The sequence below is a fragment of the Arachis hypogaea genome, chromosome 2 (assembly GCF_003086295.3).
Source record: "Arachis hypogaea cultivar Tifrunner chromosome 2, arahy.Tifrunner.gnm2.J5K5, whole genome shotgun sequence".
Taxonomy (NCBI): domain Eukaryota; kingdom Viridiplantae; phylum Streptophyta; class Magnoliopsida; order Fabales; family Fabaceae; genus Arachis; species Arachis hypogaea.
The window spans coordinates 14,623,631-14,636,147 of NC_092037.1; the positions used below are offsets into that span (position 1 = coordinate 14,623,631).

The 12,517-nt window shown below is 35.8% G+C and overlaps 1 protein-coding gene, 1 long non-coding RNA gene, 1 other non-coding gene and 1 pseudogene across 6 annotated transcripts; 2 read left to right on the top strand and 2 right to left on the bottom strand.

Annotated features, from left to right (window-relative positions):
- Positions 1-940: 940 nt before the first annotated feature.
- On the top strand, positions 941-6,855 carry LOC112738531 (adenylate kinase isoenzyme 6 homolog). 4 transcript variants are annotated; one of them, XM_025788923.3, is made up of 5 exons: positions 941-1,389; positions 2,858-3,261; positions 5,015-5,232; positions 6,286-6,431; positions 6,516-6,855. In XM_025788923.3, exons 3-5 carry the CDS (start codon positions 5,032-5,034, stop codon positions 6,700-6,702), a joined length of 534 nt encoding a protein of 177 aa, XP_025644708.1. In that variant the 5' UTR covers positions 941-1,389; positions 2,858-3,261; positions 5,015-5,031; the 3' UTR covers positions 6,703-6,855. The 4 variants fall into 4 exon arrangements, with proteins under 4 accessions (XP_025644708.1, XP_072071673.1, XP_025644709.1 ...); XM_072215572.1 differs by having other exon boundaries at positions 943-1,389; positions 2,780-3,261; XM_025788924.3 differs by lacking the exon at positions 2,858-3,261 and having other exon boundaries at positions 943-1,389.
- On the bottom strand, positions 3,878-3,972 carry LOC112765196 (small nucleolar RNA Z103). The gene has a single exon (XR_003183556.1). It is a non-coding gene; the product is annotated as a small nucleolar RNA Z103 (small nucleolar RNA).
- Positions 6,856-7,519: 664 nt separating the features above from the next.
- Positions 7,520-10,190, top strand: LOC112738573 (uncharacterized). The gene is made up of 3 exons (XR_003169531.3): positions 7,520-8,333; positions 8,688-8,905; positions 9,958-10,190. It is a non-coding gene; the product is annotated as an uncharacterized lncRNA (long non-coding RNA).
- A 421-nt stretch (positions 10,191-10,611) lies between these two features.
- Positions 10,612-12,452, bottom strand: LOC112738557 (adenylate kinase isoenzyme 6 homolog; annotated as a pseudogene).
- Between the last annotated feature and the right edge of the window lie 65 nt (positions 12,453-12,517).

Below are 12,517 nucleotides of genomic sequence, written 5' to 3' on the forward strand. Positions count from 1 at the left end.
TTTACTCTATGTTTTAAATAAAATTATATAATTATAAAAATTTTATATACTTAAAATTATTAACTTTTGTTCAAAAAAATTGGGGAGTCAAGTCTATGGGTTTGCCCCCTTTGAATTCATTTTTGACTAAGAGATAAAGACTAAATTTTGTGTATAAAATTGAATATATCTTAGTATTATGTTTAGTTTAAAATAAATATAAAAATTAAGACATAAATTTAAAATTTAAAAAATTAAATAAAAATATTTTTAAAAAAAATATTATTAAAATTTTAATTTTAATTTTTAAAAATTTTAGTTTTATGTGTTCTTATTTTTTAGAGATATAATTTTTTGTCACCAAATACAATACTCAGTCTCAAACCCAGTTCTAAAAAAACAACCATAGTCTAAGCGTTTCATCTCTAAGCATAACTGAAAATCTGAACCAATCCAACTGATTGGACCAAAAAAACCGGTGACCCAACGTTAGGTCAATCCAGGCTGATCGTTGGATTGGACAAAAAACAAACTCGATGAAAACTAGTTGACTTGACCGGGTTATACGAGAACTGGTGAACCGACGGGTTTAAGAAACTCTGGTGGATTCGAAAAATTGAAAAAAAAAAAAAGCCACCAAAACGAGGTCGTTTGACATTTTTGGGGATAAAAAAAAACCTCAAGGCTAATAACCCACCCCACCCCACCCCACCCCACCCCCAGCTCTCTCCCTCTATTTACACCAATGTTCTGAAAATCGGATCGCCCGGTCGAACCGGTTCAACCGGGAACCGACAAAGAAAACGGTCCAATCCAACGTGCAAAACCGTAAAATCAAAAATCGCTCAAGAACCGTTGAACCGGCCGGTTATCTGCAGGTCGGACCGGACCAGAACCCGACCGGTTCACAGAAAACGACATCGTTTCCTTCCTTGAAAGGGAAAAAGTTGCGCGTTATCCCCCATTCCCCCCTTCTCCAACTCCTTCCTTCATCAAACCCTAGCCTCCACCAAAGAAAGCAAACCCTAGCCTCCACCAATAGTTTTCGCCGTCTGTCGGAGTGAGAGACTGCTGCCGCCGTCTATCGCACTCAAGAACTTCCGTCTTCGTGCTCTCGGGCCTCTCGCCGGATCCTCCACGTCGGCTGCTCGCATCTCGCCGTTCTCCTCTGTGCTCGGCTGCTCGCGCCTCCCTACGCCAGTGAGTGCTCGAGCTGTGCGTGTTGGTTGCTGCTCGTCGTCCGTGGTTGTCTCTGCTCGATTCTGCCTCCCAGCCTCACTCGAGTCTCGTCTCAGTCACTGGCATCTCGTGGTTCATCTGTCTTGTCGCCGGCGGCAGAAGCAACTCGTGGGGTTGTCTCTTGCTTCGTCGCCTTCCGTAGGGTGGTCGCCGACTCGCCGTCGACCGTTGGTGAGTCCCTGCACCATCGCTTCCCTGTTCTCTCTTTTCAGATTTCCCTTCTCCCTGTATTTTTGCATGTTGCTGAATTGCTAATCAAATTTGCCTTGTTGCTAATCTAAATGTTGCTGTAAATCGGGACTTTACTTGGATTTGTTGAATTTGTTGAATTTGTTGCTGTAACTTGAATTTGTTGCTTCCCAGTCACATAATCAGAATAGAATACTCAGTCAGTGCTTGGTTGATTGGTTTTGCTTACTGCTTCTAGGCTTTGAAATCAGTTTATGATAACTGTGATGCAATTATTTAGTTGGATAACTGATGTAATTATTGAGTTCAAGAGATTGAGTTTTTGATTTGCAAGGTGATTTTTGGTTGATTTTTTATTTAATTTGGTAATGGTGTTTATGATTGGGGTTATCTGATTGTAGGCAAAATTGTGTTGTGTTGAATGGCTGAATGTTGTAGGCACTAGGCAGAATTGTGTTGTGTTAAATGGCTGAATGCTGTAGGCAGATATGGTCTTGTGTTGTGGTTAAGAGCATGCTGTTAATTTTCATTGTGTTTGGCTCCTGCTTTAGGTTAAGAACATGGTTAATGCTATTGTTGAATGATTAACTCTGCTGCTACTGCTGGGCTGTACTCTGTTTGATTGTTTTTTTATGCTGTATTGAAAAAAATTATGCTTAAACTTTGATAATTCTTTGTTAATTTATGTTAAAATGATACTAAAGCATGAGGTTTTATCTGAATGATTAAGTCTTCTCTGTTGTATTGAACTGAATTTATTTATTAAATTTTTTAGTTAAATTTAGCTAAGTTGTATCTTGTTTTGAACTGATTAAAATGAATGATGGAATTTTTATTATTGAATTTTTGTTGTTAAATCTTGTTTCCATTGAAAAAAAGAAACTAAAAGGAGAAGAAAGAAACTATAGAATATTAAGTTAATTCCCACAAATTATAAACTGTTAATATCTATTTTTGTACAATTGTTCTCTCTGTTTTAGATGTTGAGTGTTGCTAATTTCTGAAATGTTAGTGCTCAACCCCTGCACATTTGGTCTATGTTCACTTATCTTTTCAATCATTTGGTTGCCAAAGAATCAAGGAGTTTTAATTTTTATTTGTTTTTTTAATGAGCTTCAAGTCAATAAAATTATTGAATGTGACCTCTATGATGTATTGCACATAAGATGCTTTTCCATTCAAATTTAACCTTACATAAAGGACATATATATTTGGTAACAATTGTAATTGGAAGCTTTCAACTGGTACTTTCTCATGTTTTTAGAGTTTTGCATATTTCTAATAAGCTTACCTGTATAAAGCACCTTATAATTTATTTATTATTCTATTCTAAAACGGTTTATCCGGTTGAACCACCGGTTGGACCGGTTAGACCAGTAAACCAGTAAATCAGTGACTAGAACGGTTTGATGACCGGTCCGGTTTTCTGAACCTTGATTTACACACATAGGCACAGCGTTGGGAGCTCACCTCAGCTCACCTCGGTTCAACGCCACCGTACGCTCGCCGCCGTCGGCGCGCTTCTCGCCTGATCCTCCGCGTCGTGTGCTCGCGAATCGCGTCTCGCCTCTCTCCTCCATCTGTGCTGTGTGCTCGGAAGCTTGCGTCTCACCACGCCTCCACCAGTGAGTGCTCGAGCTGTGCTTCTTGCAGCCGTGCAGCGTGTCGTCGTCGTCCACCATCACTGCACCCAACGCCTGGTGTGCTCCACTGTTCGCGTCTTGTCTCTCTTCCTGCAGCTCCCTGGTGAGTGCTCGCGTCTCGTCGCACCTCCGCCCCTCCCTCGCCTCTCTTCCGTGGTTGTTGCTGCCTGAACTGCTGCTCGTCGTCCACCTTCTGCCTCTGTAACAACAGGTGAGTATTTAATTTTTTTTCCAGTTTTTTTTTTCAGGTTGATTTATTGATGTTATTGCTGTGAATTTTATTGTTAATTGGTTTATGATGCTGTTTAGAAATGAATACAGCAGTGGTTGAATTGGAAGGTTGAATTTTATTGTTGATTGGTTTATTGCTGTGAATTTTATTGTTAATTTTTTGCTAATTATGAATATGATTTAATCGTTGAATATACAGTGGTTATGTTCAGTTGTTGAACTAGTTTATGAATTGGTTTTGCTGATTGTGATTTATGAATATTGTTCATTGTTGATTGGTTTTGCTATTAGTTACTTAGGTGATTGATTTATACTGGCTGGTTGGTTGGTTTTGGCTAGTAAATGCCCAGTCTTTAAAACTACTCCTTAGACAGAGTTTACGGATAGTTATTCTTATTGTTATTCAACGGTGATTAATTCATGAATTTATCATTTTAGAAATTTATTTTTTTATTTTAGAAGATCTAAACTAATTTTTTATATACGGGTTATCCACCATTGTGAAATGGCCGATGCAAAACAAAATCTTAGATATATATTCAAAAATTAAAACATCATTAGATATGAACTAATTGTTAATGTTATTATGGGAAGAGATAGATCAGAACTAATTGGCTTGGTTTCTCGAAAGAGACAAAATCGCACAATATTTTCAGCTTCGATCATCTGGAGAAACGATCATCACTTCCATCTCTATATCACTTCCTATGCACATTTTAACGATAAACCCCAATAAAAGGCAAAAGTTCATCCCAAAATAGTTGAACATATATAGTATAAAAGATCAAAGATCAGAGTATAAAATCATAACCAAACTTGCAGAGCAATTTCATTTGTTTAGAAGAATAAAAACATAACAAAAGAAGCATAAATCAGATATCAGAAAAATTTGAATTAGTATTCAAGGAGAGAAATTATGACTGTAAATAGGAATGAATGAAGCCACTTATAAAGGTGACTAAACCTTAATTTGAGCCAATTCTGAAGAAGTTTGGACCCGAATCGGATTTTTTTGAGTTCGTCACTTCGTTGAGGATATAAATGGCATTTTCTCAAACAGGGAAGCTGAACTGCTGAGGTACGTTCTGAAAACCGGTTCGATCTGCAAGCAAAACCGGTCTAGGAACTGGTGTTGAATCAGAAAATGAGAACCAATTCAGAACCGGCAACTCGGATTGACCGAAAATAGGCCGGTTTTCCAGTGAGAGAAAACGACGTTGTTTTGGATCTGGAAAAAAGACACTTACGGATAAACCCTAATTCTTAAATGAAATCCCTTCTCACTCTCCTAGCAGTGTGAAGTTCTCCAGCCTCTTTTCCTTCCGGTCGCCGTCGTAGCCTCCTTACCGCAGTGACATCCAGTTGCTTCATTTCCGTTAGGTCCTCTACTCCTCTTTGATTCCTTGCTGTGTTGTTGGTTTTTCTTATTTGTGCTGATTTGTTCGGTTTTTGTGATTTTTTTCTTACTTTTTATTTTTATTTTTTTGGTGATCGATTCTGCATCTGGTTTTGTTTTATAATTCTTAATTTTATGCCTTTTGCTATTTTAGCATGCATGATTATGTGTGTTTCCCTTGTTTATGTCATGATGATTAGTGATTTAATATTAGTTCTTAAAATATTTGTATCCCCCTGTTGTAGTTTTAATTGAATGAAGCACTTCAGAATGTAACAATCGATGTGGCATGAGCTGAAACAGGATTCTCCAATTGAATTTCTTATTTTTTTTGCAGGTTTTTGGGTTGTAGTGATGGTGGAGGAAAGTGGGAGGAGGAAGAGGCCAAACATTCTGGTGACGGGTACCCCAGGGACGGGGAAGACTACGACATGTACTGCTCTAGCTGAAGCCACACAGCTTCGCCACATCAATGTTGGGGATTTAGTCAGAGACAAGAACTTACATGATGGCTGGGATGATGAGCTTGATTGTTTTGTCCTTAATGAAGACTTGGTAACTTATTACCCCCTTTTCTCTTTTGGTACTTAAAAAAAAAATCATTCAAATATTAAGATGCATGAAGATTAATAATCAAATTGTAAGTAAAGTTATGATCTATGCATATATATATGTTCTCTTATATGGGTTTTGATGAAGTTCTTAATTATAAATTCATTTTGTGTTGTGGATGTTCTTAGATAGTAACTCTTCCCGTGTTTATATAGCCAGTCCCAAATTTGGAAAAACAAGGAGGGTTGTATTTGACTTGCGACATTACATAAAGCTTTGTTGCATCCTTATGCATGGTCAAGATGCAAAGATGTCTTTGAATCCATGTAGGGTTATATTAGACATGTGACAACTAATGTAAAATTATGTGTCATTCCAATACATGGACATGATGCGATGACGTCTTGGATCCATTTAGCAAACCCCACCCAGTGAGAAAAGGTTTTAAGTGTTGTGTTAAAATGATGTGCATAGGTAGTTGATCAGCTGATTTCATGTAGACTATTAACTTAATGACAATGATGGTGGTTAGATGGTCAGTATCCAAGTTAAGGTGATATTATAGATAGGTTGTTCATGGAATTGGGGAAACACCCCTTCATTGATAGGAAAGATGCTTGCTGCGTAATGTTGTAATATTAATATTTGTGGATTATTTTCTAATGTCTGTTTGAATTTACTCATTGCAATATTTGGTTTTACGGGATATAAAGAACAGTTTATACACTTCTTTATAGGACACAAGTCATTTTGCTTTTTCAAAGTTGATTTCATTTCAGGTCCGACAATGTACATATAGTGTCAGGAGATATATTTCTATACTATATATTCTTTTTGCACTAATCCTTTTTATTCCTTTCTCCTCCTTTCATTCCATTTGGTACCAATTCTTTAGAATGTTCCTATAGATTTGGTATTAAGCATTGGAATATACGTGTTGTCCTATTTGGTACTTGAGATCTTAGGTAGTTTCGAGTTATATGAACCATTTATTCATGTTATCCCCAATGCTAATGCATTTCTCATCATATTGTGTTTCCTTGCTTGGTGTTTAAGGTCTGTGATGAGCTTGAGGATCAAATGGAAGAAGGGGGAAATATAGTGGATTATCATGGGTGTGATTTCTTCCCTGAGCGATGGTTTGATTGTGTTGTTGTACTTCAAACTGATAACACCGTGCTGTATGACCGCTTGAGTAGGAGGTAGGGAAGCATTTATTGAATGTTGATATTTGCTATTTTTGCTAGGGTGTTTCATCAAATTCACTTCTTTCATCTTTGTGACAGAGGTTACAATGAATCAAAGCTTTCTAACAACATAGAATGTGAAATCTTTCAAGTTCTACTTGAGGAAGCTAAAGAAAGTTACCCAGAGGACAGAGTGATTGCTATGAAGAGTGACACCATTGAAGATATTAATAGAAATGTTTCAACTTTGACGGATTGGGTAAGGAATTGGCATCTTACATCCTAGATTCCTAGTCATATAAAAAAGGGGCGAAAATGGAAAAGAAAAGATATTAATTTGTAGAAACTTTCATGTAACAGTGTGATAAAAAAGAAATATGTATTATGGATATTTATGTTGAACTTCTACATGGATATGCAGTGTTGCTGATTCGTCTTACTCGTGTCAAGTGTTATGAGTTGGTCCTTTCGGAAGAAAATACAAAAAAATACAATTTAATCTCCGAAAAATAGCAGATTAGAACGCTTGTTTCATTGAGAAATTTATGGGTAAGAACTTGCGTGGTAAATGATAGTAGTTATAGTCACGTACCATTTTTGTATTGAATAGTTGCGTTGGTTTTCCATGGTTAAAAAAAGGCAAAAATTTTTACATTCATCTGTTATTTACTTATTTAAATTAGATATCAATTTGATTCAATAAAAATTTAAAAGGCCGATTTAATTTTTGTGATATTTGGTTAACCAATTTAAATAGGAAAAGTATAGGGTACCAAATAAAAATATATTTTTTATAGCTGTGTTTAATAGAAGTGTCTTTATAGATATATTTTTTGGATATGTCTCTTTATATATGTGTTTAAAATATAATAACTAATCATTGTTGGCAATAAGTTGGCAGATAAGAAGTGAAAAAGGGTTACAGCAGAATTAACTAGGTTAATTTAGGATGTGTTTTTTTAAACAAGTGGACTTTGTCTAGCAGCCCAATAAGCTTTTGGCAGATATAGGGTACCAAGAATTGTATCCGCCAACTATTACCAACATTAAAACTAATTAAATATAATTTATTATATCAATTAAAAATTTAATAAAAAATCAAATTTTGAATAATCCCATTCAAAATTTTACCCTAATTCTATTTTGCTTCCACCCACCCATTGCTCTTTCTGCGCTGTGCCTCCTTCTTCTCCTTCCCTCCTTGGCGCCGGCGTTGCCTCTTTCTCCCTCGCCTCCCCGGTCTCCATCGCACCGAACCCCTGCCCTCGCGTCACTCTCCTCAACCGTGCCTCAGTGGCGCGTCCTCCCTCAAAGATCAAAGTATAAAATCATAACCAAACTTGCAGAGCAATTTCATTTGTTTAGAATAATAAAAACATAACAAAAGAAGCACAAATCAAATATCAGAAAAATTTGCATTGTCGTAAGGGACGTATTCAAGGAGAGAAATTGTGACTGTAAATAGGAACGAATGAAGCCACTTATAAAGGTGACTAAACCTTAATTTGAGCCAAATCTGAAGAAGTTTGGACCCGAATCGGATTTTTTTGAGTTCGTCACTTCGTTGAGGATATAAATGGCATTTTCTCAAACAGGGAAGCTGAACTGCTGAGGTACGTTCTGAAAACCGGTTCGATCTGCAAGGAAAACCGGTCTAGAAACTGGTGTTGAATCAGAAAATGAGAAAACCAATTCAGAATTGGCAACTCGGATTGACCGAAAACAGGCCGGTTTTCCAGTGAGAGAAAACGACGTTGTTTTGGATCTGGAAAAAAGACACTTACGGATAAACCCTAATTCTTAAATGAAATCCATTCTCACTCTCCTAGCAGTGCGAAGTTCTCCAGCCTCTTTTCCTTCCGGTCGCCGTCATAGCCTCCTTACCGCGGTGACATCCAGTCGCTTCATTTCCGTTAGGTCCTCTACTCCTCTTTGATTTCTTGCTGTGTTGTTGGTTTTTCTTATTTGTGCTGATTTGTTCGGTTTTTGTGATTTTTTCTTACTTTTTATTTTTATTTTTTTGGTGATCGATTCTGCATCTGGTTTTCTTTTATAACTCTTAATTTTTTGCCTTTTGCTATTTTAGCATGCACGATTATGTGTGTTTTCCTTGTTTATGTCATGATGATTAGTGATTTAATATTAGTTCTTAAAATATTTGTATCCCCCTGTTGTAGTTTTAATTGAATGAAGCACTTTAGAATGTAACAATCGATGTGGCATGAGCTGAAACAGTGTTTTCCAGTTGAATTTCTTTTTTTTTTTTTGCAGGTTTTTGGGTTGTAGTGATGGTGGAGGAAAGTGGGAGGAGGAAGAGGCCAAACATTCTGGTGACAGGTACCCCAGGGACGGGGAAGACTACGACATGTACTGCTCTAGCTGAAGCCACAAAACTTCGCCACATGAATGTTGGGGATTTAGTCAGAGACGAGAACTTACATGATGGCTGGGATGATGAGCTTGATTGTTTTGTCCTTAATGAAGACTTGGTAACTTATTACCCCCTTTTCTCTTTTGGTACTTAAAAAAAAATCATTCAAATATTAAGATGCATGAATATTAATAATCAAATTGTAAGTAAAGTTATGATCTATGCATATATATATGTTCTCTTATATGGGTTTTGATGAAGTTCTTAATTATAAATTCATTTTGTGTTGTGGATGTTCTTAGATAGTAACTCTTCCCGTGTTTATATAGCCGGTCCCAAATTTGGAAAAACAAGGAGGGTTGTATTTGACTTGCGACATTACATAAAGCTTTGTTGCATCCCTATGCATGGTCAAGATGCAAAGATGTCTTTGAATCCATGTAGGGTTATATTAGACATGTGACAACTAATGTAAAATTATGTGTCATTCCAATACATGGACATGATGCAATGACGTCTCGGAACAATTTAGCAAACCCCACCCAGTGAGAAAAGGTTTTAAGTGTTGTGTTAAAATGATGTGCATAGGTAGTTGATCAGCTGATTTCATGTAGACTATTAACTTAATGACAATGATGGTGGTCAGATGGTCAGTATCCAAGTTAAGGTAATATTATAGATAGGTTGTTCATGGAATTGGGGAAACACCCCTTCATTGATAGGAAAGATGCTTGCTGCGTAATGTTGTAATATTAATATTTGTGGATTATTTTCTAATGTCTGTTTGAATTTACTCATTGCAATATTTGGTTTTACGGGGATATAAAGAACACTTTATACACTTCTTTATAGGACACAAGTCATTTTGTTTTTTCAAAGTTGATTTCATTTCAGGTCCGACAATGTACATATAGTGCCAGGAGATATATTTCCATACTATATATTCTTTTTGCGCTAATCCTTTTTATTCCTTTCTCCTCCTTTCATTCCATTTGGTAGCAATTCTTTAGAATGTTCCTATAGATTTGGTATTAAGCATTGGAATATACATGTTGTCCTATTTGGTACTTGAGATCTTTGGTAGTTTCGAGTTATATGAACCATTTTTCATATTATCCCCAATGCTAATGCATTTCTCATCATATTGTGTTTCCTTGCTTGGTGTTTAAGGTCTGTGATGAGCTTGAGGATCAAATAGAAGAAGGGTGAATTATATGGATTATCATTGGTGTGATTTCTGCCAATGATATTTAAATATCAATCCCGCTACGTTACCAACACCATTTCTGCCAATATCTGCCAACTCTTATTTATAATTATGTTTAATGGAGGTGTCTTTGTGGATGTGTCTAATAAAAATATATTTTTTATAGCTGTGTTTAATAGAAGTGTCTTTATAGATATATTTTTTGGATGTGTCTCTTTATATATGTGTTTAAAATATAATAACTAATCATTGTTGGCAATAAGTTAGCAGATAATATGTTGGTACCCTATAATTTTCCTATTTAAATTGGTTAACCAAATATCACGAAAATTAAGTCGGCCTTTTAAATTTTTATTGAATCAAATTGATATCTAATTTAAATAAGTAAATAACAGATGAATGTAAAAATTTTTGCCTTTCTTTAACCATGGAAAACCAACGCAACTATTCAATACAAAAATGGTACGTGGCTATAACTACTATCATTTACCACGCAAGTTCTTACTCATAAATTTCTCAACGAAACAAGCGTTGTAATCTACTATTTTTCGGAGATTAAATTGTATTTTTTTTTGTATTTTCTTCCAAAAGGAGTAACTCATAACACTTGAAACGAGTAAGACGAATCAGCAACACTGCATATCCATGTAGAAGTTCAACATAAATATCCATATTACATATTTCTTTTTTTATCACACTGTTACATGAAAGTTTCTACAAATTAATATCTTTTCTTTTCTATTTTCTCCCCTTTTTTATATGACTAGGAATCTAGGATGTAGGATGCCAATTTCTTACCCAATCCATCAAAGTTGAAATATTTCTATTAATATCTTCAATGGTGTCACTCTTCATAGCAATCACTCTATCCTATGGGTAACTTTCTTTAGCTTCCTCAAGTAGAACTTGAAAGATTTCACATTCTATGTTGTTAGAAAGCTTTGATTCATTGTAACCTCTGTCACAAAGATGAAGGAAGTGAATTTGATGAAACACCCTAGCAAAAATAACAAATATCAATATTCAATAAATGCTTCCCTACCTCCTACTCAAGCGGTCATACAGCACGGTGTTATCAGTTTGAAGTACAACAACGCAATCAAACCATCACTCAGGGAAGAAATCACACCCATGATAATCCACTATATTTTCCCCTTCTTCCATTTGATCCTCAAGCTCATCACAGACCTTAAACACCAAGCAAGGAAACACAATATGATGAGAAATGCATTAGCATTGGGGATAACATGAAAAAATGGTTCATATAACTCGAAACTACCAAAGATCTCAAGTACCAAATAGGACAACACGTATATTCCAATGCTTAATACCAAATCTATAGGAACATTCTAAAGAATTTCTACCAAATGGAATGAAAGGAGGAGAAAGGAATAAAAAGGATTAGTGCAAAAAGAATATATAGTATGGAAATATATCTCCTGGCACTATATGTACATTGTCGGACCTGAAATGAAATCAACTTTGAAAAAGCAAAATGACTTGTATCCTATAAAGAAGTGTATAAACTGTTCTTTATATCACCGTAAAACCAAATATTGCAATGAGTAAATTCAAACAGACATTAGAAAATAATCCACAAATATTAATATTACAACATTACGCAGCAAGCATCTTTCCTATCAATGAAGGGGTGTTTCCCCAATTCCATGAACAACCTATCTATAATATCACCTTAACTTGGATACTGACCATCTAACCACCATCATTGTCATTAAGTTAATAGTCTACATGAAATCAGCTGATCAACTACCTATGCATATCATTTTAATACAACACTTAAAACCTTTTCTCACTGGGTGGGGTTTGCTAAATGGATCCAAGATGTCATTGCATCATGTCCATGTATTGGAATGACACATAATTTTACATTAGTTGTCATATGTCTAATATAACCCTACATGGATTCAAAGACATCTTTGCATCTTGACCATGCATAGGGATGCAACAAAGCTTTATGTAATGTCGCAAGTCAAATACAACCCTCCTTGTTTTTCCAAATTTGGGACCGGCTATATAAACACGGGAAGAGTTACTATCTAAGAACATCCACAACACAAAATGAATTTATAATTAAGAACTTCATCAAAACCCATATAAGAGAACATATATATATGCATAGATCATAACTTTATTTACAATTTGATTATTAATCTTCATGCAGCTTAATATTTGAATAATTTTTTTTAAGTACCAAAAGAGAAAAGGGGGTAATAAGTTACCAAGTCTTCATTAAGGACAAAACAACCAAGCTCATAGTCCTAGCCATCATGTAAGTTCTTGTCTCTGACTAAATCCCCAACATTGATGTGGCGAAGCTGTATGGCTTCAGCTAGAGCAGTACATGTCGTAGTCTTCCCCGTCCCTGGGGTACCCGTCACCAGAATGTTTGGCCTCTTCCTCCTCCCACTTTCCTCCACCATCACTACAACCCAAAAACCTGCAAAAAAAAATAAGAAATTCAATTGGAGAACACTGTTTCAGCTCATGCCACATCGATTGTTA

What these genes read in the sequence shown, in the direction of transcription:
- LOC112738531 (XM_025788923.3), top strand. Translation starts at nt 5,032, where the DNA reads ATGGTGGAGGAAAGTGGGAGGAGGAAGAGGCCAAACATTCTGGTGACG. An exon ending in TTGTCCTTAATGAAGACTTG is followed by an intron (nt 5,233 to 6,285) that starts GTAACTTATTAC and finishes TTGGTGTTTAAG; the next exon opens with GTCTGTGATGAGCTTGAGGA. An exon ending in TATGACCGCTTGAGTAGGAG is followed by an intron (nt 6,432 to 6,515) that starts GTAGGGAAGCAT and finishes TCTTTGTGACAG; the next exon opens with AGGTTACAATGAATCAAAGC.